This window comes from Canis aureus, chromosome 9 (genome assembly GCF_053574225.1).
Source record: "Canis aureus isolate CA01 chromosome 9, VMU_Caureus_v.1.0, whole genome shotgun sequence".
Classification (NCBI taxonomy): Eukaryota; Metazoa; Chordata; class Mammalia; order Carnivora; family Canidae; genus Canis; species Canis aureus.
The window spans coordinates 63880625-63907100 of NC_135619.1; the positions used below are offsets into that span (position 1 = coordinate 63880625).

Consider the following 26476-nt stretch of genomic DNA (forward strand, 5'->3'; position numbering starts at 1 on the left):
CTAAGGCAGAGCTGATGCTACACTGGCAGGGCCCGCGTGCAGCCCTACATCACCCTGCCCTCTGCGATGCATCTAAACTAGTTTGGTCAGCTTATCCTGTTCCTGAAAGCCGAGGAGCCACCACATCAGCAACTCCGTTGCCAGGGCAACTGCTTACTTTCCATATCAACTGCAAACTCGTTGCTATGGAAACACATATACAAGAAAAATTCCTCTCTCTAGCCAGGGACCAGATGGCAGGGAACTCAGGGAGAAGTCATGGGTTAGGGGGGCTTTGCTAAATGGGATGTTTACTAGAGTGCATTCCTCTCATCATATCGCCATATCGAGGCGCCACCGGCCCCGAGCGCATTTGGAAATTACAATCTCATTACAAAAAGCAAAGGTTTGTTTTCTGCCTGCAAAACTACTGGCAGGAACTACAATAACTACAGGTTAAGTTATTTTTTGAAATAATTCTGAATTTCTCCCCCTAAATAGGAACCTCTTTTGTTTTTATGCACCATGCCAAAGCTACCCTAAAGTGAATTCTCTAGTCAAAATAGCAATGGAAATATAATTTTTTATAAGAACTGAAATGGAGGTTTGATTTCTCCTCCTTTCCGATGGAGAGGTAATCCAGAAATCCGCTTTCATTTCCACCAACTAACCACTAATGCGCCCCAGATTTCTACCTCCGCTCTGACTTCTCTACTGAGCTTGGAATTCACATATCAAACCCCCAACCTGATAGCTCCGCTCGGATGTTCAAAAGCCACCCCAAATTTAACATCGCCAAAACAGAATGTTTGCTCTATCCCCCATCTGACTTCCCAACCCCCGTTTGCCCACAGGCCTTCATCTGCAAACCCCAGTCCTGATCTAAGCCCAGCATCATTTCTGACCTCTCTAACCTGCACCATCAGAGCCAGTCCCAGGTACATGGTTCTCCAGAACGGCTCTTTAAAACATCGCATCCTCTCTGGGAAATGAACAAGGGGTAGTGGAAAGGGAGGTAGGCGGGGGATGGGGTGACTGGGTGACGGGCACTGAGGGGGGCATTTAATGGGATGAGCACTGGGTGTTATGCTATATGTTGGCAAATTGAACTCCAATAAAAAAAATACAGAAAAAGGAAAAAATCAAAAAAAAATAAAACCTCACATTTTCTCTATATAATGTCCTTTCTACTGGCCTCCTTTCTGTCCCTTGGACATTTCCAGCTGCTGCCACCTCTGGGCCTTTGCACCTGCTGCTCTCTCTGTTCCAGGCCTTGCAGCATCCCTCTTGCCACTTAAGGCATGGCCCCATCAACACCTCCAGGAAGCCTCCCACCCTCCTCCTCACCCCTCTCCAGGGTTTTACCCTGTTTTGTCTTCTTCACCATGTGTATCACTATCTGCTCTATCACCTATGTGTTCACGTATGGCTCTAGTGTTCAACATGTGCCCCCGTCCCCTTCTCCCCGCCCTACCGATCGTCTGGAATAGCCAGGTAACTAACTACCACACATCACCGCTATATCCTCAGCACCCAAAACTTGCTTGGCATTCCACATAGATGTGTGGCAGGAATGATCACTGCTAAAAATGCTTCTAAAATGACTGAACTTTTTTTTTTTTTTTTTTGTAAATGCCGAGTCTGATTTTTAGTTTGCAAACTAAGGCTTCTGCGGTCTGGAAATCATGGCTATGAACACAGGGTCTCACTTTACATGACCGCATTGTGGAAGACACTGGAAGGACCTGGGCATTTTATGCAGTATCCTGAGAGTACTTGGTGAGACCCTGCATCCAGGCTCCGGGCCACACTGTGGTGCTCTGATTCTGGGAGACCCTGGATTTTTTTTCCCCCTCCACTATCATAGCCACAATTAGAGCAGCGCTCGTGTGACTTGGCCTCTTTTTTTTTCCCTAAAAACAAAGTGTACAAACGTCCTGCAGCTGATGATTTTCTGTCTAATGACATCAGTTAAGTCACTTATCGGTCCCGTATCCTGCACAGAGCTCTGGTAAATGGAAGGCAGCCCGGAACTCAACCCCGCTGGGAGCAGGGCAGATCCCCACTTCTCCCATGGGGACCAGGGGAGGAGACCCAGGGCAGGTAAGCACAGAGCCTCCTCCAGCCGCCAGCCGCCAGCCGCCGAGCAGCAACATGCTCGCCCCGCCTGGATTTTTCTGGTCCCCTGCCGAGTTCCCCGGTGCATGCGCAGGCGCACACAGCAAAGCCTGCATTCCGTTCTTGGAACGCTCTGCAACCTCACACAGCAGACTGGCAACTTATTATTCAGAAAACAACTTTACACCACTCTCTATCTCCCACCATACATTGCCTTGCTTCTCTTCTTATCATACTGGGCACAGGCTACATTAAGCTATTTGCTTTTCAAAATGTTAAATGCAATTTAACCAGAGTATCTTGAAGCAAAATCCTGGTTAACTGCCATGTTTAAAAAAAAAAAAAAATAGGTCAGCGTCTCTGCTTTAGTTAAGTTACCAGAGCAATTTATAGTCCCCTCCCCCTCCCTTGGCGTCCTAGCTCCCCCACCAACTCCTTACTTGTATTTACATAACCTTCCTAACCACCCATCTCTCTCCTTCCTCTTCTCTGACACTGTTCCAACATATCCCTCGGGTCCAGCAACATTTATCTCCTCTAGACCTCTTTGACAGAAAATCCCACACTTGCATAGTAACAAAACCAACGTTTTATTTGGGACTGCAATGGTCTCAGCTGAAAGACTCCATTTCTTAGCCTTCTTTGCAGCCATGTGACCAGAGTATAGCCAATGAGATGAAAGCAGAGTGTGGGATTTCTGAAAAAGCTCCTTAAAACTGCTAACTCAGTGGGACCCCGTTTGATCCTTCCCTGCACACCCCGTACCTACTTCCTAAATGGAGAGCATGCTAGCTGATGCCATCTTCAACCGTGAGAAGGCTCTGAGCATGGAAACCAGCAGTGCACTAGGAACAGCAGAGCAGAAGGAGAGGTGGAATGTGGGTCTCTGTCCAACTCCTCAAGACTTATTTTATGTCCGAGCAATCCACTTGTAACGTGTTTAACTCACTGTTGTTTGGATTTTCTCGAATAGTCAAATTTCATCCTAACTCATCCATTCTTGGAGGTCGCATGCTCATTCTCACACCAGAAGAATGCTTTGTGAATTTATTTGAGTGCTTTCCCCATGAAGAATATCCATATGCCCCATTTTAGGGAAGAGAAGCTTCTCTGACCTCAAATGACACCTATCACTTATTGATGTGGCACACTTCCCATACTTGTGGTGGTTTATTCTTTTTTCTATTTTTTATTTTGTCTCCTGTTTCCCTGCAATATAAGCTCCTAAAAGGCAAGAACCAAATCTCACTTTTTAACTTAACCTTTCAGATTACCAGATCTCTCTACTGAATAAACTAGTAAGCAGAGGGCCCCGGTGTCCCTGAAATCACAGGTAAAGAGATATTGATGGCCTACCAATACGGAAGCACTCCACAAGAACAACTTGGTAAGTTCTGACAGGAACATCAGGCCCCTGTTGAACCAAATGCAGCCAAAAGATAAACTCTCACCGGGCTAGTTAGATACATTCATCGAGACAAGCGACAAGTGAAAAGTGGCAAGGGTAGGGAATGGGAATAAGGTACTTTAATGGGACCATGGAACCAAAATACATAAACAAAGGTCTGCCTAATAAACTACAGTCTCATTAAATCAAACATTACGTTAGCCTTTTTAAAATATATAATCATTTGTTTCAAGTGCAAAAATGTCCACTGGGCAGATGGTGGAATTTTCTACAAAATCTAAGACCTAAAAAAAAAAAAAAAAAATCTAAGACCTGCCATCACCTCACCAAAACTTAAGGGCATTAAGATGACCAAGGGCTCTGTGAGAGAAGTATGGATTAATCCAAACAACTCATCACTATTTGTGAAAGAAGCAAAACCCATGACTTTCAAATAGGAGGTCAGTGTGCCAACTTCCCATATTATTTACTGCAGAGAATTATCCTGCAGCTAAAGTGATTTCAAAGGGAAATCCCAAAGCCTCTTCAGCTCAACAGGGGAGGTTCTGAAAGCAATTTCTTGCTGTTCGGAGATCCAGGCAGTACATCAATGAAGAAGCAACCCATAGACCTACCAGGTATCACAAAGCCCTGCCAAAGGAAATGCAACATTTTTTGAACCGTTCATGGGGAGAGCTACTGGACAGATACACCAATGGGGCTCCCGAGTCCACAAGAACCAAGCTTTCTAGAAGACTCGTAGGGACCCTTCTCAAGGTCAACAATAGGAGTCACTGTAGGGACTTGAAAAAGCAGTGTTAACTTTGAAACAGAAGGGCCAGAAAAGAATGATGGGAGAAACAGGAAACAGATAAGCAAAAGGAGGAAAGTAGGCTGAAGGAAGGGCTTCTGCTGGTTAAGTTCTCAGAGCTGAGGCAAGTCTGTGGGCAGGGCTCACTGGACCACGGGCTAGGGCCCAGGCCACCACACATTCAACTTTGTATCCTTTCAGCATTTGGTGTAGTTGAGTAGAGTTGGTACTGACCATAACTACTTTACCAAGTCTTTGAATGAATGAATGAGCAGACAATCAACAGCTGGCAAGACCAGAACAGGAATGCACGACCTCCTCCCCCACCGCCAAGGCATCTAATACCTGGAAGAATCAGCAAGAAGCAGAGTTGATAGGATCAGAGGGAGAGCATGGCCAAGGGTGGTGCAGACTCCTTGGGATGAAGGAGGATGCTGGTATGAAGTGCTTCCTATCCCAGGGCCTGCGACACGGGGTTATGTTTACTTCAGGCCCTTTGGAGACCCCAACCTCCTCAGGCAACAAAGTTTGCATTTAGCACCAACAACAGAAAGCGGTGCACTGCGTGGGGCGCCCTGGTGAGAAAAAGGCAGCCCATACTCAGGGATGAATGGGATCGTCACCTGCCCCAGAGGCCTCAGAAGAAACTGATAAACCCCAACACATTTTTTGCATGCCTCACCACCCAACACTACCCTGACTTTTTAGGACCCTCCCCATCAAAACCAGGATGCGCAGTTCTTCAAAGAGCATTACTTATTCAAAATAAGTCACCTCTTCTTCTAAAATGACCATCAGTTAAATGGGTACATTGACTAGCATCATGGGAAAGGGGAATGCTCTTGACACTGTGTTGAACCACCAAGAGGAGGGAATTAGAGCCAACTGTGCATAATAGGGAGGTCCTGCCACGTAGGAGATGTCACCGCATTTTCCAAAGTGCCTTTGAAAAAGAATCTCATAAAAAAAAAAAAAAAAAAAAAGAAAGAAAGAAAAAGAAAAAGAAAAAGAAAAAGAAAAAGAAAAAGAAAAAGAAAAAGAAAAAGAAAAAGAAAAAGAAAAAGAATCTCATCCACCAGGGTGGAAAAGCAAAACATCCAGGGGGCTGGGAATTGGGAGGGAGAGCTTGTATAAACGGTGTCTATGCAGAGGGAAGGGACTCTGAACTTGGGTCAAATCAGTGGAGGAGGCTCAGGATAGAGCCTGGCAGCCGGAAGCTGAGAGGGCATGGGTAGGCTTCATGCACATGCCCCATCTTTCCATTTGCTGTAAAGACAGAATTTGGCCCCATCCCAACAGCACAAAAAGACTCTCTATATTTACCTTTCTCTACCCTGCACCCCCACAGTAAATTCTGAGTTTACTGGTGTCATGTTAGTTCCCTATAACTCATGTTCATAGAATATTTTGAGGAAGAATGTAGAGATGATCTACAATAGCCTGTCTACTGAGGTATAACTAAACACCCGGGTTTATTTAAGGACAGGCCCTTCAAAACTGGAGGGAATTAGAGTGATTTACTGCTCTCCTACTTTACCAGCCATGTGATCTCCAGAAAGTTTCTTAACCACTCTGAGCTCAACTCAGCACCTATGTTAAGAAGGAAAATGGGACCTTCCTCACAGGATTGTAGTGAGGAAGTAGGATACTGCATATGGCAAGTTCGAAGAAGGTGTTTGCATATTTATGTCTGCTACTGTTATTATAAAACACAGGTGGTTCTTCACTTTTCCTGAGTCGGAGGTTCCATTAAAGAATCTAAAAACCGAACAAACAGAACTCTGGGATCCTCCAGAAAAATGCAACATGCATAGTCACAGGGTATGAAGTCAATAATTTCAGGCTGTCTGCAAAGCCTGTGATATCCAAAGACCCCCAATTAAGAAGTCCAGCAATTACGAATTGCTGCTTCTATACATGAGAAGACTGAGGGCCAACATAGCTACCAGCACCAGCATCAAAACTAGAACCAGGTATCTTGGCTTCTAATCCACTCCTCTTTCAACTAAGACAAGTTGCCCATATTAATAAGCTGAAACTGTGTTTAAAGCACTCAGCCTGGGGGTACCCAGCTGCCTCAGTCGGAAGAGTGTGTGACTCTCCATCTTGGGGTCGTGGGTTCAAGCCCTATGTTGCATATAAAGAGTATAATAAATAAATAAATAAATAAATAAATAAACAAACAAAGCGCTCAGCCCCAGATATAATAAACATACTTTTGTACAGTGTTTCCTTTATAAACCTTTTGTGACAACAATGGTTATTGTTAAATTGGTAAGAAAAAGCACAGAAATAAACACACACGCATGAACCATTACCATCCAGCCTATAAAAAGGAATTGCACTTTACTCCTCCTTTACAAGTACTCAGGTTAGCATGTGCTCCTCTTATAGTCTTAACTAAGATCTGTATTTAGGGGATATAAAACTTCTTCTCAGACTCTGAAACTCTACTTTGATTCAGGCAGAGGTCCATCTACAGATGAAACTCTTAAGATGAAAAGCCGATGGAAAACCTTGCAGAGGTGGCTAGCAGCTGATCCCACATGAACCCATGGCTCAAGCTCAGCATCATCCCCCAGGAGGGGCCAACCAGCCTTCCTGATGTGAGAATACAGAAGAACTGTCTAAAAAGCATTCTAGAGGGGGGTGAGGGGGGACTCAGAAGGTGATCCAGCCTTACTTCTATTTCATGCAAAATACAAGGGGACCGAAGAACACGCTAGATGAAATTCAAATGAAGCAGACAGAACGTGGGGGCACTCTAGAGCCCAACAGATGAGTCTCTTTGACAAGGAAGGGCATCAGAAAGTGGGGAGGCATAGGGCTGGCTGTCGATGAAAACAGACATCAGGGGCCTAACGGACAACTACACACCAAAACCATGCTGGGATCCTATTCCAACCGAACATTCTGTAAACCCTCAGGGATCTCTGAGTACGGACTTGGTATTAGGTGATACCAAGGAAGTGTTCACTTTGTTCAGGGGGACGCTGGCATTGAGGTGATGTAGGAACTGGAGCTTATTCTTCTGCACACGGAAGGCAAATCGACGTGAGATCTAGGATCTGCTTCCAAAGACTTATGCCAAAAGCCCTTGCTGACTACAGAATCTGGTGATGGGCAAAAGGGGGTGATAGGGATTCATCACGCTACTCTCGCTACACACGTATGTTTGAAATTCCCCAGGATTACAAAATAAAAATAAAACTCTATCTTTTACAGTCCGTTTTTTTTAAGTCCTTATGTTTCTAAGTCTTATGAGTGATAAAATGTTTAAAAAAAGAGAGACAGAGATAAAACGGAAGCAGAACTGTCTATTCTTTCCGACTTACTCATTCATGAGATGTTCCCGATGAAATCTCAGCTTTGGAAAGAACCCAAGAGGGCATCTAGTTCAGGGATTCTCAAATCTGGCTGCAAGTCAGAAACATCCATGGAGCTTATCAGAACCACCAATTGTCCCCAACCCACCTCAAACCAACTGAATCAGAATCTCCAGGAAGGAGCCAAGAAATGCTCATTGCTTTGAAGTGCCCGGGGTATTGCTAGTGCAATCCTGTAAGGTCCCTCTCCCACATCCCAGGCAGGCAGGTGTCCAACGGGGGACATGTTCCAAGCCCTTGGGGAACAAGGACCACATAAGATTCTGCATTCTCAGTCCCGTCAAGCTTAAAACCCTCTTCCAAGTTTTTAGAAGGGAAAAAATGTGAATGGGATGTGCAAGCCTTCCATTCTCTCCTTCAACTAACGTATCTGTCACCAACATTCGGGTGCACTTGACCAACTATGTTGGGGCCCAATCTCAGTGTGGGAGCTACCATAAAGTAAAATCCCCTGGGGGAAAAACAAGTTTACCCATACAGCCAAAGGGGCTTTCACTGGGCCAAGTAGCAGGGAGGATGCCTTCCCCTTTACTCAGGTGGCCAGAGAAGAAACCCCAAATGGATGGGCTACAGCATCAGTGTCTTGGAAGTACCTGGGAGTGCCAGGGAATCCATGCCTCTGAATGCAGCCACCAGTTGGCCCAAGCAAGGAAGAGAAATGAAGAAAACTGACACTCTAGGCTTTGTTCTCACAAAATCACAAACGATGGGAAACCAATCCCCAACCACAACACTGACTAGCATTTGATCAGAAACATGTCAATACAGGTGAGCATGGCTCGGAAGCCAGAACTGAACATTTCCTAAGATTAACAATCTCCAATCCCAAACGCCATTCCCTTACAACAGGCAGTAGTCAGGGAAACATGACTCCCAGAGTGGGGACTGGGGGCGCAAAAGGGGGGAGACGGCACACCTGCCAGTGTGCCTTAACACACACACCCCATCCAACACACCTGTCACTTGGAGGGCTGATGAATAATCCTCCCAAGTCTCTCCGCACACTTTACAGAGTTGTTCTTGTCAAACATTTCAGGGCAAGCACTTGCTAAATTACTTTTATATGTCCTGGCCTTGTGGCAAACACGGAGCCAGGCAGGCAGTAACATGCTGAACAGGTTCACACCAAACGAAGAGCGCTGTTCGTTGCTTTATCGGTGGTGACACATTGCTCGGGGGGACCTGAACAGCATTTTCTTCACTATATTCTAATCTTGGGATTGCTTTTCTAAGCTGTTCCCCTCCTAACCAACCACCAGGACCCACTGATACAGCAGCTTTTAATATCACAGACTTGGTCTTTACAGCAGAGCAGCAAATCCTCTTCAAGTTCAAAGAATGATGGTCAAGCGGGCGACAAGAGCGGAGTCCAGAGGTTGGTCTGGAGATGTGGAGGGGAAGAAGGAGAGCAGTGGGCACCCAGGACAACAGCAGCACCCTACAACTGTCAGTTATGCAAAAACCGGGACATGGGGACTACTGGCACTTGCACACTGGACGCAGCCCCTGCACACACCAGTGGCCAAAGGCAAAGCTCCTGAGTGTCCTCATTTTTCCTGGGGTTCCCAGGCAACCCCCTCAAGCCCTGCATGCCCACTGCCCATCTTGAGCATAAACTCCAGGTGAACAGCACTTGCAGACAAACGTGCCCAGCCGCAGCCAGGGGAAGCATGGCTTCGCCACATCCTTATGCAATAGGCCTCCGTGCCCGAGCCGAGCAGGGTTTTCTCAGGCTCGAGATTCTACTGGAAATGGGACCGTGTTTCTGGAGAGGAAGAGAGGCCCCAACAGCGACCCTACCCCTGAACTTTAGAAAGGGTAAAGAGCAGACTGCCAGCTCCCCACCGCAATGCTACCACCACGAAAAACGAAGCTGGAAAATGCAAGGACGGTGAGAAAAGGCTGTAGACACTGCTTCCCAGCTTCTGTTTGAGCTGCAGCGACGTCATGTTTGGGATCTCCAAAGTCCAAGCATGCTGCTCTGTGTTCCAGCCCTGCCCGTCCATCCTACTCCATCCTATTTCTACCACACCGACGATGACGTTCCTTCCCAGAAAGGGAAAGCAAATCACAGAAACCATCTCACTCCAGCAGGCCAGGAAACCTGGGCCTTAAGGCTTTACAGTCCAAATTCAATCTTTTTTGGAACCCTACCCTGAGTTTTCATACTCTGGGTGTCTTTCAAAGTGGCCGCTTACATAGACACCTGCTGTGATGAGAGTTACCTGGGCAATTCACGTCTTTGTCTGGTCCTCGAGTATACTGTTTGGTCACCTCCCAATGTCCATGACTGTCCATTTATTCCAGAATCCTAGAGACGTGGTCTCTCTCCAAGTCCACACTCAGGAAGAAAAGAAATGCCATCTTTCTCCCGCCCTGGGCGGTTAATTCTCCTCAAATGTATAGACACACACCTCATGGTTACCGGCTGCCCTGTGTTTGCACTGTAAACCCATAGTGTCCCACCCATGTCGAGGAACGATGCCGAGAACCAATCAAGTGTGCAAACTCCCGTTTTGTGATTATGTTCGGATACCACGGTGGGAAACCCTCAGTCCAGCACAACCACCAAAAACATTCTTTAACTGGGACGTTTAAGGGCAAGGGAAGTTCTTTGCAACCAAATGAATGAAATAAAATTACTCATTTATGACCACTCCTTCAGTGTGGTGAATTTACATGCCATAACATTCCCACCCCCCCAAAAAAAAAAAACAGGGAGAAATGACACATTTAAAAGAGAAAAATGTGAACTCCAGACACAGAGGGCTTACCTGACTCCTCTCTTTGTCCACTTTCTTAAAACATTTATTCAAAGACAAATTATGTCTCACTGAGTTTTTCCACCCGGTAGGTGCATTTGCAAAATACGGAAAATGTTCCAAGATCCAGTTGTAGATATCCTTTACTGGCAGGCGCTTGGTTGGAGAGTCCTCGATGGCCATAAATATGAGGCAGCTGAAGGAGTAGGGGGGTTTGCAGTTGGGGTTCTGCCTGGCATCGTAGGGCATGTCCGAGTGGGCAGGGGATGGCGGGGTGTCATCGTCCAGGTCCTGCACGGGGCTGACACTCCTGAGGACCGACTCCCCAAAGCTCTTCAGCAAGTTCTTGCTCTCGTGTAGCCAGTTCAGATTGGTCAGCTCTTCATCTTCCATGGCCCCCTCTTCTAGTCGGATGTCAGGCAGAGAAAAGTCGAGGTCATCGTCCTCCTGCAGGGCCTTGGAGAAGCCACTGCCCCGGTAACACTGACTCAGCCCACTGGAGACACTAATTCCTGAGCTTTCTGGCTTCTTGCTGGGAGGCATGACTGGACCCATTTATGTGAAGGCTCCTGGTAAACACATCACAAAGAAGAGATGAGTTGGGGGGAACCCCTAAACGGAAAGGCAGCTGCGCCCTCCTACTTCTCCCGAGCCCGCTCCCCACCCCTGCCACTTGGATAGACACCCCTCCCCCTGGCCCGCCCCACAGAAGCACCGTCTCATGGCTCCCACAACTGGGTAGCAACACAAACCCACCCCTCCATCACAAAGAAATGCTCTAAGAAGTAAAAATTGGTGCATTCAGCATGTAGCACAGTGACTGTCACTTCTTAAAGACGGTGAAAGTGGAAATATTTACAGTATCTCAATATGCAAATACAGTATGAAAAGAATGGGAAAATCCACAAAACCTTCTTCCCAGATGTATGAAGACTCTCACTGTGCCCCTGCTGATAATGATCATTTATGTCCTGGTGCCTCAGTTTCTCTACAAACAATGAATATCTGCCCCGGTAAAATTCTTTCAAGCCTTCACGATAGACACTACAAAGTAAATGCACACGCACCACTCCTGTCACCTTGAGGTTTATCCTTGCCCCACAAAAAAGGAAATACCTGTAAGTTTAAGGCCCCGGGTTTCAGATTAAGTTCAGCTGTCTCCACACGAAAACCATGACAACTGCCCCAGAATTCAAACTGCGACCACGGCCCACACTGGTTGGCCGTGTTTTCTTTGACAGTATCTTTTCTTCATAAGCAGTGGCCCCAAACTCTGCAACTTCAATCACAGTTGGCAAGCGGCAAGAGTGGTCACAAGGAATTCTGCAGACTGGAACCGGAGGCAAAAGTGCATGCAACCGTCAGGACACTACACCCCACGTGAAAAAGTGGGTAACTCAGGGCACCGCACAAATAAATGCGAATGTGAAGACAAGCCATTAATTTGTCTAACTAATTCTAGTTTCAACTAGAAGTGGTGAAGAGCGTCAGCAGAGCAACTGGCCGCTTCAAGACTGCAAGGCAAATTCGACAGAAATGGCTACAGAGTTCTATTCTGCACCCCCAGGCCACCCCCCGTTTTTATCAATGACCTAGAACAGGGAGTACAACTTCTGACGAGAAAAGAAAATGAGGACGTGGCAAGTCCACAAACAGAATGACCCCGATAGATACAAAGCATATTCAACCCTCGAGTACTCAATGTGATAGAAAGAACAGTAAAGATAATGAAAGAGGTCTCCCACCGTCCGCTTGTAGCGCTCGCACAATGTGCTTGGCCTAAGAAGCAGGTCCGCTTTATTTTGTCCCCCTGAGTAAGAAGATCAAGCAAACTATCTAGAAAAAAAAAGAATGGACACAAAAGCAGACATGATCATTCTCAGGCTCTGAATGCCCATTGACACTGTGTTGAAAGTAACTGCCACTTCAGCTACGGAAGCTCTAGAATGGGATTCTAGAAAGCATAATGCGAAGCACCCAACGGCCAGCCGAGGGTGCCTGAGAACTGCAGCACCCTCCCTCCCTCTGTCGAAAGGCAGACAGAACGTGCTGGCGGAAGGCATGAGAAAGCTTTCTGGGGTGGCTGAGCGATCCCCAGCTCCAAAGATAGAAAACTTCCATGGGCACCAAAGTCCGAGACAAGTGGGCCAGCTGACACATCTCAGGTTCAGCCACAGGGACTATTTCTCTGTCCAACAAGGAACCTCACCTGAGGACTACAGGACACTATTTATTTATTTATTTATTTATTTATTTATTTATTTATTTAAGATTTTATTTATTCATTCATGAGAGACACAGAGAGAGAGAGAGGCAGAGAGAGAAGCAGGCTCCATGCAGGGAGCCCGATGAGGGACCCGATCCCGGGACCCCAGGATCACGCCCTGGGCCAAAGGCAGGTGTCAAACCACTGAGCCATCCAGGGATTCCCTACAGGACACAGTTTAAAGAATAATCTTGTATCTTCAGGTTTGGGGCGGGGGGGAGGAGGGGGGAGGCCAGAGACCAACCTGATAATGTCTTTTACCTTCTTTATGAACAAATCAAAGCTCCGCTTGTCTCTCTCAAAGTTTTCCCACATCCCCATCGAAAAACCCTAAGTTTCCACGAACCAGGAATGTCCACGCAGAACACAAAGCAGAACGAATCCTCAGCCGCTGAAGTCAACTTCAGCTCCAGATGAAAGTTTTATGTCTCCTGAGCTTCCAAACAGGAAAATTATATCATGGCTGACAGTAAAGTAATTTAATTGCACTGTTGCTATGACAACATGCTGCTCTTTCTTTTCAATTTGCTTATTTGTCAGTAGCTTCCCAAAGGAACTAACACACTACACTCCATGTTTCCTTTTGTTTTAAACAAACATTGCCAGCAGTATGGTTTTATTAGAAAAATGGCACTGTCAAGAAAAGAGGGTGACGGGGCCCCCGCTACCCTTGCATCATCTGTCTGCTTTGTGTTTCTATCCCCCCATGCTCTCCGACTGCTAACTGCAACCCTATAAATCCAGCATTTCATAGCAACCGTATCAAGAGCTGCTGATCACTACAGTTCCATTTAAAAAAAAAAAAAAAAAAAAAAAACAGTTCCCAGAAACCACAGCTGAGGAGTTTTCCATTATTATACTCTAACTACATAATTTGCCAAATCTTTTTTTCCTCCTGTTTTAGAGGAGGAAAAAAAAAAGAGAGAGAGAGAGAGAGAGGACAGAGAGAGAGAGAGAGAGAGCGAGAATCCGGATCATGTGAGTCTGCAGTTAAGCAAACATTTTTAATCTGCTGCCAATAAGGCTGCTCCACCAGATACGCAAATAGTTATTCACTAGTGACCTCCTTACAACTTTTCGGTTTGCTGTTGGTCGCGTTCCATGCACACGCGCGCGCGCACACCCACACACACACACACACACACGCCCTCTTTTTGTTTTTACACGCCTTGCTGTGTTTTGTTATCGTGTTTACTTTTCAAAGGAGAAAATGCAGCAGGAGAGCGGGTCTCTTGCCCGCTATCAGAAGGTCTCCAAAGAACTGACAACCGCATTACTGGCCCGGCTTTGAACAGATGTTGGAAGTGAACTTCACGGAGTCAAGGCACCGTCCCCGGGCCGGGCCGGGCCGGGCCGGGCCACCCCCTTCCCCCCCCCCCCCCCCCCCCCCGCGCACACACGCACGCGCTCCACTCCCGGCTACTGTACTTGTCAAAAACATTTCAAGGGGACCTGCGGGAGCAGCGATTGGCTGCGGCCCGCGTCCATCAGCCGCGTTGCCCGGCAACGAGGAAACTGCTCCGCTCCCCGTCTACTGGGCAATTGGGAGCTCGCATACCTTCACTGCCGGTCAGATGTCATAAACCTTTTATTGGCCGCGCCGCGGCGAGCCTTAAGAACACATCAATAAAAGCCCGCCGTCCCCCCAACTTGTCCCGGGCGCTGGGAGGCTTTCCTAGAGCGCCGGGGCGCGGAGGGCTCGGGCTCGGGCTCGGGCTCGGGCTCGGGGGGTCTCGGGAGGCTCTCGGTGCCGGTGCCAAGCCTGCACGGCTTGGGGGGAGGGGACGGGGCATCTTTGTTAGGGGCCCGTTCCCCACCCTGGGGTCTCCCCCAGATCGGCACCCCCGCCCCGCCCCCGGGGCCCGGGACGGCGGGGATCCCGTCCTCCGCGGACAATGCCAACTCCGCTCCCTTCGGGCGTCTCTCGGAAATCGAGGCGCCGCGAAGCAGCCCGCACGTCGGGGCAGGAAACTCTTCGGACCGGGCAACTTCCCGGCTCCGGGGGCTCTGCCGTCTCCCCGCCGGGCCGCCCGCGCCGACCCCACCCCAGCCCGGGCCCTTCCCCCAGGAACTGCGGCGTCCCGGTCGGCCGAGGGCGGCGAGGTCGCCTGCACGATGGCCTCGGACGCGCGCCGCCGCCCGGGGCCGCCGAGTCCCCCCCGCGCGCCGGCGGCAGGGGGAGCGCACTCACCTGGCCGGCGCGGGGCGCGGGGCGCGGGGCGCGGGGGCGCCGCAGCCCTTCAGCGGGAGCCGACAAAGTTTCGCGGGCGCCCAGCGGGCATCGCTCGGGGGCCCGGCTGAGGACGCGCGGGCGCGGCGCGGCGAGCCCGGGGCGGCGGGCGGCGGGCGGCGGGGGGCGGCCGCGGGCGCGGGCGCGGGCGCGGGCGCGGGCGGCAGGGGCGCGGGGGTCGCGGCGCGGCATGGGACCTGCGGCGTCCGCCGGGCGCGCCGCGCGTCCTCCCGCCGGCCCCGCCGCTCTCCCCGCCCCGTCCCGCCTCCCGCTCGCCTCCGCCGCGGCGCGTCGGGCCGGGGCGCGCCGAGCGGCGAGAAATTGTTTCCACTGCAAACAAAAAAAGGCGACACATGACCAAGGCAGGAGGAGGGGAAGCGCGGGGAGGGAGGGGCGCGGAGGGGAGGGACGGAGCGGAGGGGGCGGAGGGAGCCGGAGAGAGCGAAAACGTGGGCCGGGCCGCCGGCGGCGCAGGGTGCGGACCCGCCGGGGCGCCCCCGCCCGCGCCCCCGCCCCCGCCCGCGCCCCCGCCCGCGCCGCGCCCGAGCGCTCCCCGGGGGCGCAGCCGGGGCCCAGGCCGGCGGGGAGGGAGGGGGGGGGGCGGGCTCCCCAGGCGCCGCGGGGATGGGGACGGGGACCGGGACCGGGACCGGGAGGGGGGGCGCAGCCGGCCCCTTCCCCAGGCTCGGGCCCCGCGGGCGGGCCGGCAGCGGTCGCCGGAACGCTCCTGCCCCATCCGCACGCCTTACAAGGCTCGAAAGTAAAAATAAAAAGAATTATGATGCGGGCGAGGCTCTGCGAGGGGGAGCGGAGGTTCCGGCGTCCTGGCGGGGCTCCCGGGGCGGCCCCCGGCCCTCCTCCAGCGCCCACCTCGAGCCCCGGGAGCCAAGGCACAAAGGCGCCGCCGCCTCCCGGCCCGCTGGCCGCTCCTGCTGTCGTCCGCCGGCGCGTGTCTGCCGGGGGGAGGGGGGGGAGGCCATTACAGGCGGCCGAGCCGGAGGCCCGTGCTGGAGGCCACGCCGGGAGGGCCTCTCCAGCGGGGCCGGACCCGGCCTCCGCGCCCTCGCATTGTGACTTCTCCAGCACCCGACAGACAGTTCGCAGGGCCCCCCAGCGACCGCTCCAGGAGCTCGGGCTCCTCCAGAGAAGGGCCACCCACTGCCGAGGCCACCCCAGCCAGCTGCCTTTGGAGAGTCCGACAGGACACCCTGGTGGTGACACAGATAAAAATAGGACTGCACACCTCTCCCACGCAGCCACATCAGTAGGTTCCTCCACACAAGAGAAGCCCAGGTGAAAAGGCCCGTCCGTTCCCCCCCCACCACCACCACCACCACCACCACCACCTGAACCCACCTGAGCCAGGGGACTGGCCATTTTGAGCTCCCTGAAAACTGCAGGCAACCCAGGGAGAAGGCCCAGGGCGACCTCCCTCAGAAAGGCCTCTAGTTTGCCGCACCTTTGAACCTGGCCAGGTTCGAGAGACAAATCCACAAGGGCTTCTGGATATGATTTTGTTGTTGTTCCCCAAAAACAAAGAAACTCCAATGGATCTGGGAAGTCATTGCTTTCAACAGAGCTTCAGAGGGGTGGATGATGGTAAGTCTTCTCCAAGGACACTCGCCACAAGGCCTGACTGCTTAGCAGTTGTAAGGCAAATCCCACCCCAGGCCATCCAGCCCCACCCCTTTTAATTACTGAGCGCTGGATGTGACCTACCCAAACTTGCTAAGCAAAAGGGGTAAGGTGAGGGAGACGGATACCTCTGAAGCCTTAAGCCAGAGATTCTAAGCATCAGAACTGGTGACAAGGGGACAACCGGATACCAGTCAAGCATGTGGCACTCTCCTTCAGCATATCAGTCGTGTGGGCTGAATCTCCCATCAAAGGAACCAAGGCCAAGAGACCTTGGTCCAAGCGCCTTGCCCCGCACCCCCACCCCCTGACCCAAAAGAGGAAGAGCAATACTCCCCCCTTCCATGACCAGCACCCAACCCTCCGCATGGCCAACCACACTCACGCCATAGCTAGAAATCTCTTCGCAGTAAGAGAAGTGGCATGTTAATCTTCGCTCCAGTCCTCTGTCCTCAGAGTGTGTCGCTCTTAAAATTGTCCGTGCAAGCTGTGTTTAGCCTCCAGTGTGTGAACCAGCCATGTAGGCCGAACACCTTTAAGGCACACAAGCCTTGGGCCAGGGGAAGCCCTAAGTAGAGGGTGGAGTACGGTGAGGTAAGCTGTCTTTTATTAGCCTCTCTTTCCTTCTGCGTGTTTTTGGTTTCTTCCATCCTCAAATATATGGACCTTCCTCTATTTACGATGGGGTCATGTCCCAAGAAGCCCAGCATCAGAAGTCAAAAATATCTTGAGTCAAAATTGCATTTAATACACCTAACCCAGCATACACGACAGCTCAGCCTCACTCACTTTGAACATGCTCAGAGCGCTCACATTGGCCTACAACCAGGCAAACATCATCTATCACAGGTGGTGAGTATCTCCTGTACCTAACTGACGACTGTACTCAAAGTGAAAAACGGAGTGGTTGTATCGAGTAGAGAATGGCTGGAGGCCTGGTGGCTGTCTCCCCCGACTGGCTGCAGCTGCCCGGCCTCCCCACAGGGGATCGGACAGTCTATCACTAGCCCAGGAAAAGATCCAGATTCCCCACCTGAAGTATGGTGTCTACTGGATGTGTATCGCTTGTCATACCATCACCAAGTCAAAAAATCGTATGTCGAACTATTGTTAAGTCAGGGACCGTCTGTATTCCTTAATTTCTTTCTCCCATGGGTATGGGGATGTGGCAAGAGACATCATCCTGAAGAGGAAGTGGTGGACCAGCACTGCCTGATGGGGAGGGGGGAGCACAAACATCTGCCTATCCGTCCCTCTGACGTGGGGCACTCAGACATTTGTTGAAAGCCAAAGGCAGCCTTTGGGGTGGCCTTTCCACCTTCTAATTCCACAGAACCCCAGCTCCGAAAGATGCTCCCTGATAAAAAGGAGGCAGGGCCCAAATTCTTTGGAAAAATTCCATTTTCAATTCCCCTCCTAAACATTTACAAATTACCCTTGTGCCTTCACCCCTGAGAAGTCTTCAAAAAACAAGTGGAACTGTTTAGGGGCCCTTGGGTGGCTCGGTGGTGGAGCAGCCTTCGGCTGAGGGTGTAGGGTGTAATCCAGGGGTTGTTGGATCGGGTCCCACATAGGGCTTCCTGCAGGGAGCCTGCTTCTCCCTCTGCCTGTGTCTCTGCCTCTGTGTGTGTGTCTCTTGTGAATAAATAGATAAAATCTTTAAAAAAAAAAAAAAAAAAGCAAGTGGAACTATTTCAACAATTGTTCTATAAGCAGGTTTGACAACAAAATCCTATGCGTGCCCTGGAAGTCACTTTGGGCAACACTTATTCCCTGGCTGGGGAGCTGCTAAGACCCTTCCCCAGCTGCTCTGGGCAGGCACCCCCAGGGTATACAGGAGTCTGGGGGGAAGGGAAGGGGAGACCTGGACTCTTCACCCAATAGGTCTCCTCAGGTTCCTCCTCCTCTGTACAGAAGAGTGCCTCTCCCCTTAATGGTTTCTTCCTTCTTCTCCAACGTGTTTCCCTGCCCTGCAACGTGCTTCCCTGCCCTTCCCATTTCTGGTTCTTTGGCCAACGTGATTATTTATGGACTAGTTCAGGGTAAAGCCTCCCAGTCCCCCTGACGCAGTAACACCTGAAGAGATGAGCAGTGAGAGGACCCCCGCAGGTGGGTGGACTGGGGACTTGCACAGCCGGGAAGGAATCTGAGGCAGGCCTGCAGAGATGGTCTTCTGGTCAGGGATCCTGCAAGCTGGCTCCAGTGACTAAAGGGGTCACATGAGCGGGAACCCAGGTGCCCCACCATGCTTCTCAGAACTGGGACGTCATCAAGCAGTTTCTTGCTCTCTACCTCCCCTTCCCTCTGAGACCACAGTCTTTCCTACTTCCCTCTACATATTTATTCCACTCGCCTCCCAAGAGGTTGGCTCTCTCTGCTCACTTATGACCGTGTGTGGCTGCCAGCACCACGTCCAAACCTCCTGACTTGCAGCACCCGCCACCCTCGGACTGCCTCTGCCTTCCATGACATGGTTTATATTCTCAGGGAAATCACCTGATTGGCTTAGCCTGACTTAGGTGACTGTTCCTTTCTGCCCACACCCTCCTATCAGCTGAGGCCAGGGCCATGGTGGAACCATCAGGCATGACAGGCCTGGGAATGACTTTAGAAGGAGGATATCCAATAAAGATGGGTTAGTGTTTGACCTGCAGAAATGAGGAAGGCATGTTATAGACCTGAGCTTATGTATTTTAGGAAGCCTCACGTAATGGATCAGAATCTTCTACAATGGGCCCCAGGCCTGTGCATTTTGAGAAGGCAGTGCAGCAGGAGCTACTGTTCTGGGTTGGAGAAATGAATAGCACATGCAGATTTATCAACTATGATCTGACCGTATTAGAAGATGCATTCGTTCCTCGAACAAATATTTACTGAGTGCCCACCAAGTACGTAACATTCTATTAGGTGCCAGAGACAAAAGGGGGTTTGTTCCTTATGGAGTATGTGTATTGGTGGATAAGAGGGGAAACATTCTATGACAAAACTCTTTAAATGCTAAAATGAACAGTTTATACACACTCATTCAAATGGCAAGAGGAACCCACTGAATATTTTTGAGCACGGAAGTGACACTATCAGAAATATGCTTGAAAAGAATGGCTTGGAACTAGTAGAAAAGTAAGTCCCAGAGACCATTTAATACACAGCACAGGGATCCCTGAGTGGCGCAGCGGTTTGGCGCCTGCCTTTGGCCCAGGGCGCGATCCTGGAGACCCGGGATCGAATCCCACGTCAGGCTCCCGGTGCATGGAGCCTGCTTCTCCCTCTGCCTCTCTCTCTCTCTCTCTCTCTGTATGGCTATCATAAGTAAATAAAAATAAATTAATTAATTAAAAAAAATACACAGCACAGTGATTATCAACAAGAAAACTGTATTGGAAACATTTAAACTAAGGGATTAGATTTTAATTGATAATAATTTTAATGCTAATAATGTGACACAGAGGTGTCAGCTAATGAGACACCAGTAATCACGTTGTAATTTAAATGTATCAAATCTCTATGTTATATACCTTAAACTCACACACAACGTTGTTATGTCAAGTATATCTCAATTAAAAAAAAAAAAAAAAAAAGGATTGTGAAGACACCTGGGGGGCGCTCAGTAGGTTAAGCATCTGACTCTTGGTTTCAGAAGCTTAGGTTATGACCTCAGGGTTGTGAGAAAGAGCCCTGCACTGGGAAAGTTGGTTTGCTATTCTCTCCCCCTGTTCCTCCCCACACCCAGCTCATGCACTCTCTCTCTCTCTGTAAAATAAATAAACAAAATCCTAAAGATTGATTTAAAAAAAAAAAAAAAGACTGGAATTGTGGATTCAAGACAAGTTTGGGGAGAAGAAAGGGGGAAAAAAATGAAAAACCCAAAGCAGGCAGAACTCCTGAGAAAGCAAGACCATAATCCACATAAAAGGGAATAAAGATTTTTTTATGTTTTCAAAAATTATAAAATACGCTAAAATATTAAAATAGTGATCCTCTCTGAGTGGCAGAGTTGGGGGATGATTTTTTTGGCCTGCTTCTTTCATTCATGTCTATTATGTTCTAAATTTTCTACCATGAGAGCTCATTTACGTTTACGATGTTCTATGATAAGTGCGGAGGATCCCATGGAGAACAGTGGTTGTCAGCCTTGAGTGTGCACCAAAATTACCTATAAGGTTTATTAATGTGCAGCTTGCTGGCCCTCACCCCCAGAGTTTGTGATTCAGTAGGTTGGGGCCGTGGCATGAATTCATGTTTCTAGCAAGCTCTCAGGGACACTGCTGCTGGTGGTTGAGGGATCAAACTTTGAAACCCACTGACTTACTGAAGAATAGTCTATGAGACTGGAAGGAAGGAATGTATAAAAGCCTTCAAAGACAAAACCAAAAGGGATTGTCTAAAGTGAGAAAGGGGGAAGATTATGGTCAAAGAAAACTACTCAATCATGGGTTGACTGTCTCTCTTCAACTTTGATGAGAATGTTCTTGGTATTGGTAGAAAAGCTGCTCCATTTTTCCCTTAGCCTTGGACGTGGAAGTAAGAGAGACCCAGCGGCACGGCTGGAAGGCCCTCCAGTCTTAGAGCATTTCAAGACTTGGTCCAGCATCTTGGCACTTGTCATCCTCTCTTGCATTTCCCTCTCGTGCATTCTTGGTGTTTACACGACAGGTTTGGAAGGGTGTAGCCTGGGAAAAGGCTTCTTCAAGTTTCTCCAGCAGGGAACAGAGCCAGGAAGCTTATTTGAGGAGGGAAGGAGGGATGTGTGGTAAGGGAAAAGTACAGCCAAACCGGGGGAGTGAAGTTCATTAGCTCAGGTGCCCAAGCCAAACCCCAGCTTATCAAGTCTCCTGCTGGAGGCAACATGAAAACACAGGACCTGTCAACTCCTCTCTGAGCATAAGCACAAGTGTGAGCAAATGATCCAGAATCCAGATTTAGTTAATGCATTCAGTCAACAAGTATTTATGGAGCATCTAGCTACTCTATGCCTAGGACTGCGTGGAGGGGACCAGGAAGGAACCTGGAGAAATAATAAAAGGTGTAGCACTTGCCCTCAAGGATCTAGGAGACTAGGGGAGCATTTATGAAGTAACTACAGATAAACACACATACGGAGCAAAATACCACAGCCAGAGGTGGTATGGCCTGATGGCTAGCCTAAGAACCTGGGGCCAGGTACATATTCTCACGTTACCACATACAAGAGGTGGGTAACCTTAGTCAAGGTACTTAACTTCTTTCTCCCCACCTAGTTTCCTCATCTTAAAAAAAAAAAGGCGGGGGGTAGGGAGGGAGACTACCAGTAAGGCCCACTTCATAGGGTTCTGATGAAGATCAAATGAATTAATATTTGCAAAACACATACAACGGTGCCCTGGCACTTAGCACAGTTTTTGTTAAGTAAATAAATCCAAAGGAAAACATTAACAGATTTGACTGCCCACCAATTTAAAATTTGCGTGTCGTGCTGGGGTCATCAATCAAGCAAAAAGATAGATTAAAAAAATGAGGCAATATCTGCCACACATAGGAAAAAAGGGTTAATATTTAAACGTATAACCCTTACAACTCAATGAGGGGAGAAAAAAGGAAAAAAAAAAGTCATCACCCTAATGAGAAAAGGGGCCAATTCATCAAAAGAGAAACAAAAATGATTAAAACCCCCATGGAGAGAGGATCCACCTCAGTAAAAAAAAAAAAAAAAAAAACATAGAAATGCAAATGAAAGCGATCCTGACATCTCATTTCATCTACCAGACTGGCACAGGCCGAAAAGAAATTACCCTACCCGTGCTGGTGTGGGTGTCTGGAAGAATGTGACTGGGGACAACTGTTCAATGACAACCTAAGTGAGCCCAGCCAGGGACCCTAAATTTGCAACTTCTAGGAATTTATCCTAGGGAGGCACTCTAACAAGATCACTAAGTCGCCCACCTGACTACCTACCCCAGTGACCCAGCGGTTCTGGAAGGTCCACACACTCACCCTAGAGCCTGACACACACAAGCCACGCGGGCAGCACTTACTGGAAACATGCACTAGAATACGCAACACTGTATTTAGGAGGGTTTGCTGGGACATTGTTTAAAATCATGAAAACTCGGAAATTGCTGAAATAAGAGGCTGCAGGCATATTATTATATTCTGTGCCACCCCCCCACCCCCAGCCCCATGCTCCCTTTGTTTCCTGCCATTTGGATTTTCCGGTCATTTTCGGTGAAGGTTTCCTTTTTCACGATCATTTTCACGTTCCCTTGTAGGATATGGGTGAAACAATTTGCAAACATTTCAAAAAGTGAGAGCATGGAGAAGCAAGTTAGAGTTTAATTTTGTGATCTTCTCAATCAGAAGGAACAAAGTGAGTCCTTTCTTTTGAAAAGGCTGGTGCTCTGAGCAAACAGGAGAACCACTAAGTATAACAAACATGGTCCCCCGTGTTGTGGTGTCTATTGTCTGGTTGTAGGAAGGCTTTTGATTTATAGGTTTCGAGTATCCAACTTCCCCTACAACCTCTTAACATAGGTCCAAAGATAAGGGAAAATACTCTTGAATTAGGAATCTGGTGGGGAGGGGGAAGATTTACTCTTAGTTTCAGATTGATCTTCTCTAACAGTTTGTGCTTATAAAAGACCAGATTGATTATATCTTTTTTTTTTCTTTTTTCAAATCTGATAGGAAAATCTGTGCCCAGCTGAGGCACTCCACGTGGCCAGAATTACTTCCGCTTCTCCTGCCTTCTGAGGGATACTCCGGCAGTCAGAAGCTCGCCCTAGAAAAAGCTGCCACTCTGAGCTCTTGGACTCCATTTATCTACAGCCGAGGCTCATTATTTGTGGAAGTTATGTCCTATAAAGTTTCTACAAACAATGAATTAGCAAACACTGAACTACTGCTCCCAGGGGGAAACACACGGCCAGGTTCCTGTGAGCTGCTGGTGACAGCATTTTCGTGACCTGATGACTATGTAACCATGTTTAGATGCTTTTCCATCTAAACATACCTTACATTGTTGATTCCTTAACACTGAACTCTCAGCCAACAGCTCTATAACTCATGTCTGAATGAAGACCTCTCCAACAAGGCTTCTGTAAATTGTCCACGAGGCACTCAGCCTTCACACACCCAGGAACACTAAACCTCCAGCACTACGACTGGCTGCCATGTTAAACAGAAAAATCACCACCACCACCACCAAAAAAAGCACAAAAAGCAGAGCACAAAATAGACCACAGAACGAATGCTTGTTTACAGTATGAGAACTGAAAGAAGAAGCCAGAGCGTTGCTTTGTTAGACGTAGGCTGGCAATGTGTGCATTGGGGCAATTCAAAATTTTTGGCCACTCTGTGCATGTCCACAAATGACCATCAAAGCACCCCGAGTTATTCATTACTTTGGGGGTTACAGGTAATTTTTTGCAAGTACATGAATCTGCAAATATGGAATAAATACATGAATAATGACCAACTATATTTAACAAACACTTAGGTAGCACTTATTCGGTGCCAGGCAGGATTTCAAGGTTTGGCAAATATTGGCTCAATCCAGCCTCACATTAACCATGTGAGGAGGGTACTATATTATTGTGCCCATTTTATAAACAAGGAACGTGAGGCACAGAGAGGTTTAGTCACCTGCCCAAGGTCACACCTGCCTGGTAAGTGACAGGGCTGGGATTTGAACCCACAGAGTCTAGCTCCAGAGTTTGGAGCCGGGTCCCAGGTAGGAACCAAGGGAAGCTTCAGATCCATGCAGAGCATCTGAATTCCTCTTGGAGAACCCCTGGGAGGGGCGGGGCAGGAGGAGGGGTGTGTGTGGCAAGGACATGAAGGATAGGAGTGGCGGGGTTCAAGAGAGAAGACACTGTGAGCAGGCTATAAAGGAGAAAGAAGGAAAAAGGGACTTTTAAACGGAATGAAAAGACACTACTTGCGAAAAGCTGAAGTTCCATGTTCCTGGGTCCTAATCAATATGGTATGGTGTATCTTTGTAATAAAAAAATATATATAACTAGATAGTGAGCATCAAACAAATTGTAAGTGCCTTGAGAGGCAAGGACCCCGCCTTGTACTTCTCTTCTGCTCATAGCACAGGTGGCACAGCAGTAATCAAAAATATCGATCACTTAACAGGAAAAAAAGAAAAAAAGCTTCTTTTTATTGCTCTCAAGCTGGTATCTAATAACTACACAGATGAGTCAAAGAAAAGTAGCACCATCAACCTTCTCCTCCTGCAAAGTTGTGAAGAGCTCTCATTGTTTCCCTCTATTCAAGTACACCAAGTACCATGGTCTCGGGGGCTGCAGTTGCTAAGTCTGCCAAAGCCTTAACCATGCCAAGGAATAAGGTCTCTTGTTTTACTTTCTCAGAAGGATGGGAAAGCAGACAGTCAGTTCCCCTCTTCAAGATGGCCTTTTTGAAACACAAGTAAAAACTACGCATTTGACAAGGTCTCTGGGACGCACGGCCTAGGTTAGGATATCACCAATATATTTATTTCCCTGCTGCGTAAAACTCTGGTTGGGGGATGAGCAACTTTCAGCTTATGATGACTGCAAACCCGGAGGCTGCTCTTCTCTATTAGGTCGTGCAGTTCACCAACGCTTTCTGCTTCGAATCCTCCCTCCTTCCCGAAACAGCCTCCTGCATGCCTTTACTGTTTTGGTTCAGGTGCAAGCAAAACATGCCCATCCACTGTGAGGCCCAAGTGCACGCTGAGCACTCAGTCTCATAAGGGGTGGGCGCTGGGAAGCAAGTGGTCAAGTGGACCGCCGTCTCTCTGTGGGTGCACCATGCACCTAATACCCCCCACACCCTGCAGTCCCCCCATGCTCAAAGACATGTGACTATTGCTGGCTTCAAAGATTTGGCCCCCTTTGAACAACCAGGCATCCTTTTTAAGTTGGCATTTCTTCCAGAGAGGAATACTGAGCATCTTTCCTACATGCCTCACACGGTGCTAGGCCAGCTGTCTAACAATATGGATCCCGGAAGGGGGTGCGCTGCCCACGTTGGCGATGGCAGCCATTAGTGCCTGTTGCTCACAGCAAACGTCAACGAGACCTCAGAACAGAGGCCCAGGCCATTGGCTGAGACGCCCCGGGCAAGTCTCCACACGGCCTGAGTGCCAGCAGAGGCTACCCGAGGCCCGAGGTGGGCATGCCACGGGGTCTTGGACTTCCGGATGGAGTCCAGTCCCAGAGAGTGGACGTCAGAGCGCTCCGGAGGTGGCCCAGGCCAGGTTCAAAGGGAGGGATGAACCTCACGACATCCGTTCCAAAGAAATCCCACCTGCTACTGGCATGCCCAGGCTCGTCTTCCTCACATACCAGCCTCCCAGGCAAGCCTCCAAAGGCACGGTGGGCAGGCAGCTGCAACAGTTTGCTTTCTCTCAATGATTTGCACGGGGAAGACGGAGAATTGAGGAAGACGTCATGGCCAGGCCCCACGATCTGGACCCCCAGCTGGCCGGGATCCTGAAGGGTCATCTTCTCCAGCCCTTTGCAGGAATAACATGGTTTTTGTTGGCCCTAGAAATCTGGCCTGGCAGTTTGTCTGGAGTTCCGTTTCTTCATCCCCACACACTCACCTCATATTGATTTTTCAGGACTGTCAAAATGCAAACCCGCTCTGAAACCTCCTTCCCAGCCTCTATACTCCAGGGACACCCCCTGGCCCGAAAGGCCTGCCACCCTGTGAGTGCCCGGCTCAGGCGCTGAGCAACGACTCCCCAGCTTGCTGCTTCTGAATAACTTGAATATCAAACCAAGCACAAAGAGAATAATACACAGCAGTTGCTGGAAAAAGCTCACTCCATCCACTTCATTCTCTGTGGCAGACGCAACTGAAAGATTTTTTTTTTTTAATCCATGAAAAACTTCTCCTTTAAGCTTGGGGTGCAAAAGGCATCTGAAATGTGA

At 49.1% G+C, this 26476-nt stretch overlaps 1 protein-coding gene and 1 long non-coding RNA gene across 13 annotated transcripts in view; one reads left to right on the top strand and one right to left on the bottom strand.

Annotated features, from left to right (window-relative positions):
- Positions 1–26476, bottom strand: part of FOXN3 (forkhead box N3) — a 393063-nt gene that overhangs the window by 209351 nt on the left and 157236 nt on the right. For 8 of the 11 annotated variants that reach the window (XM_077910311.1, XM_077910309.1, XM_077910308.1 and 5 more), the window contains one exon: positions 10456–11012. In XM_077910311.1, coding sequence (XP_077766437.1) covers positions 10456–10998 — 543 coding nt within the window. In that variant the 5' untranslated portion in view covers positions 10999–11012. Of the gene's footprint in view, positions 1–10455; positions 11013–11559; positions 11713–13904; positions 14049–14900; positions 14999–26476 lie in introns of those variants that run through there. The other 3 variants (XM_077910301.1, XM_077910304.1, XM_077910303.1) reach the window with 3 other exon arrangements.
- On the top strand, positions 215–7523 carry LOC144321022 (uncharacterized). 2 transcript variants are annotated; one of them, XR_013386711.1, is made up of 5 exons: positions 215–434; positions 834–994; positions 1984–2082; positions 3367–3484; positions 6760–7523. It is a non-coding gene; the product is annotated as an uncharacterized LOC144321022 (long non-coding RNA). The 2 variants fall into 2 exon arrangements; XR_013386710.1 differs by having other exon boundaries at positions 834–917; positions 6760–7520.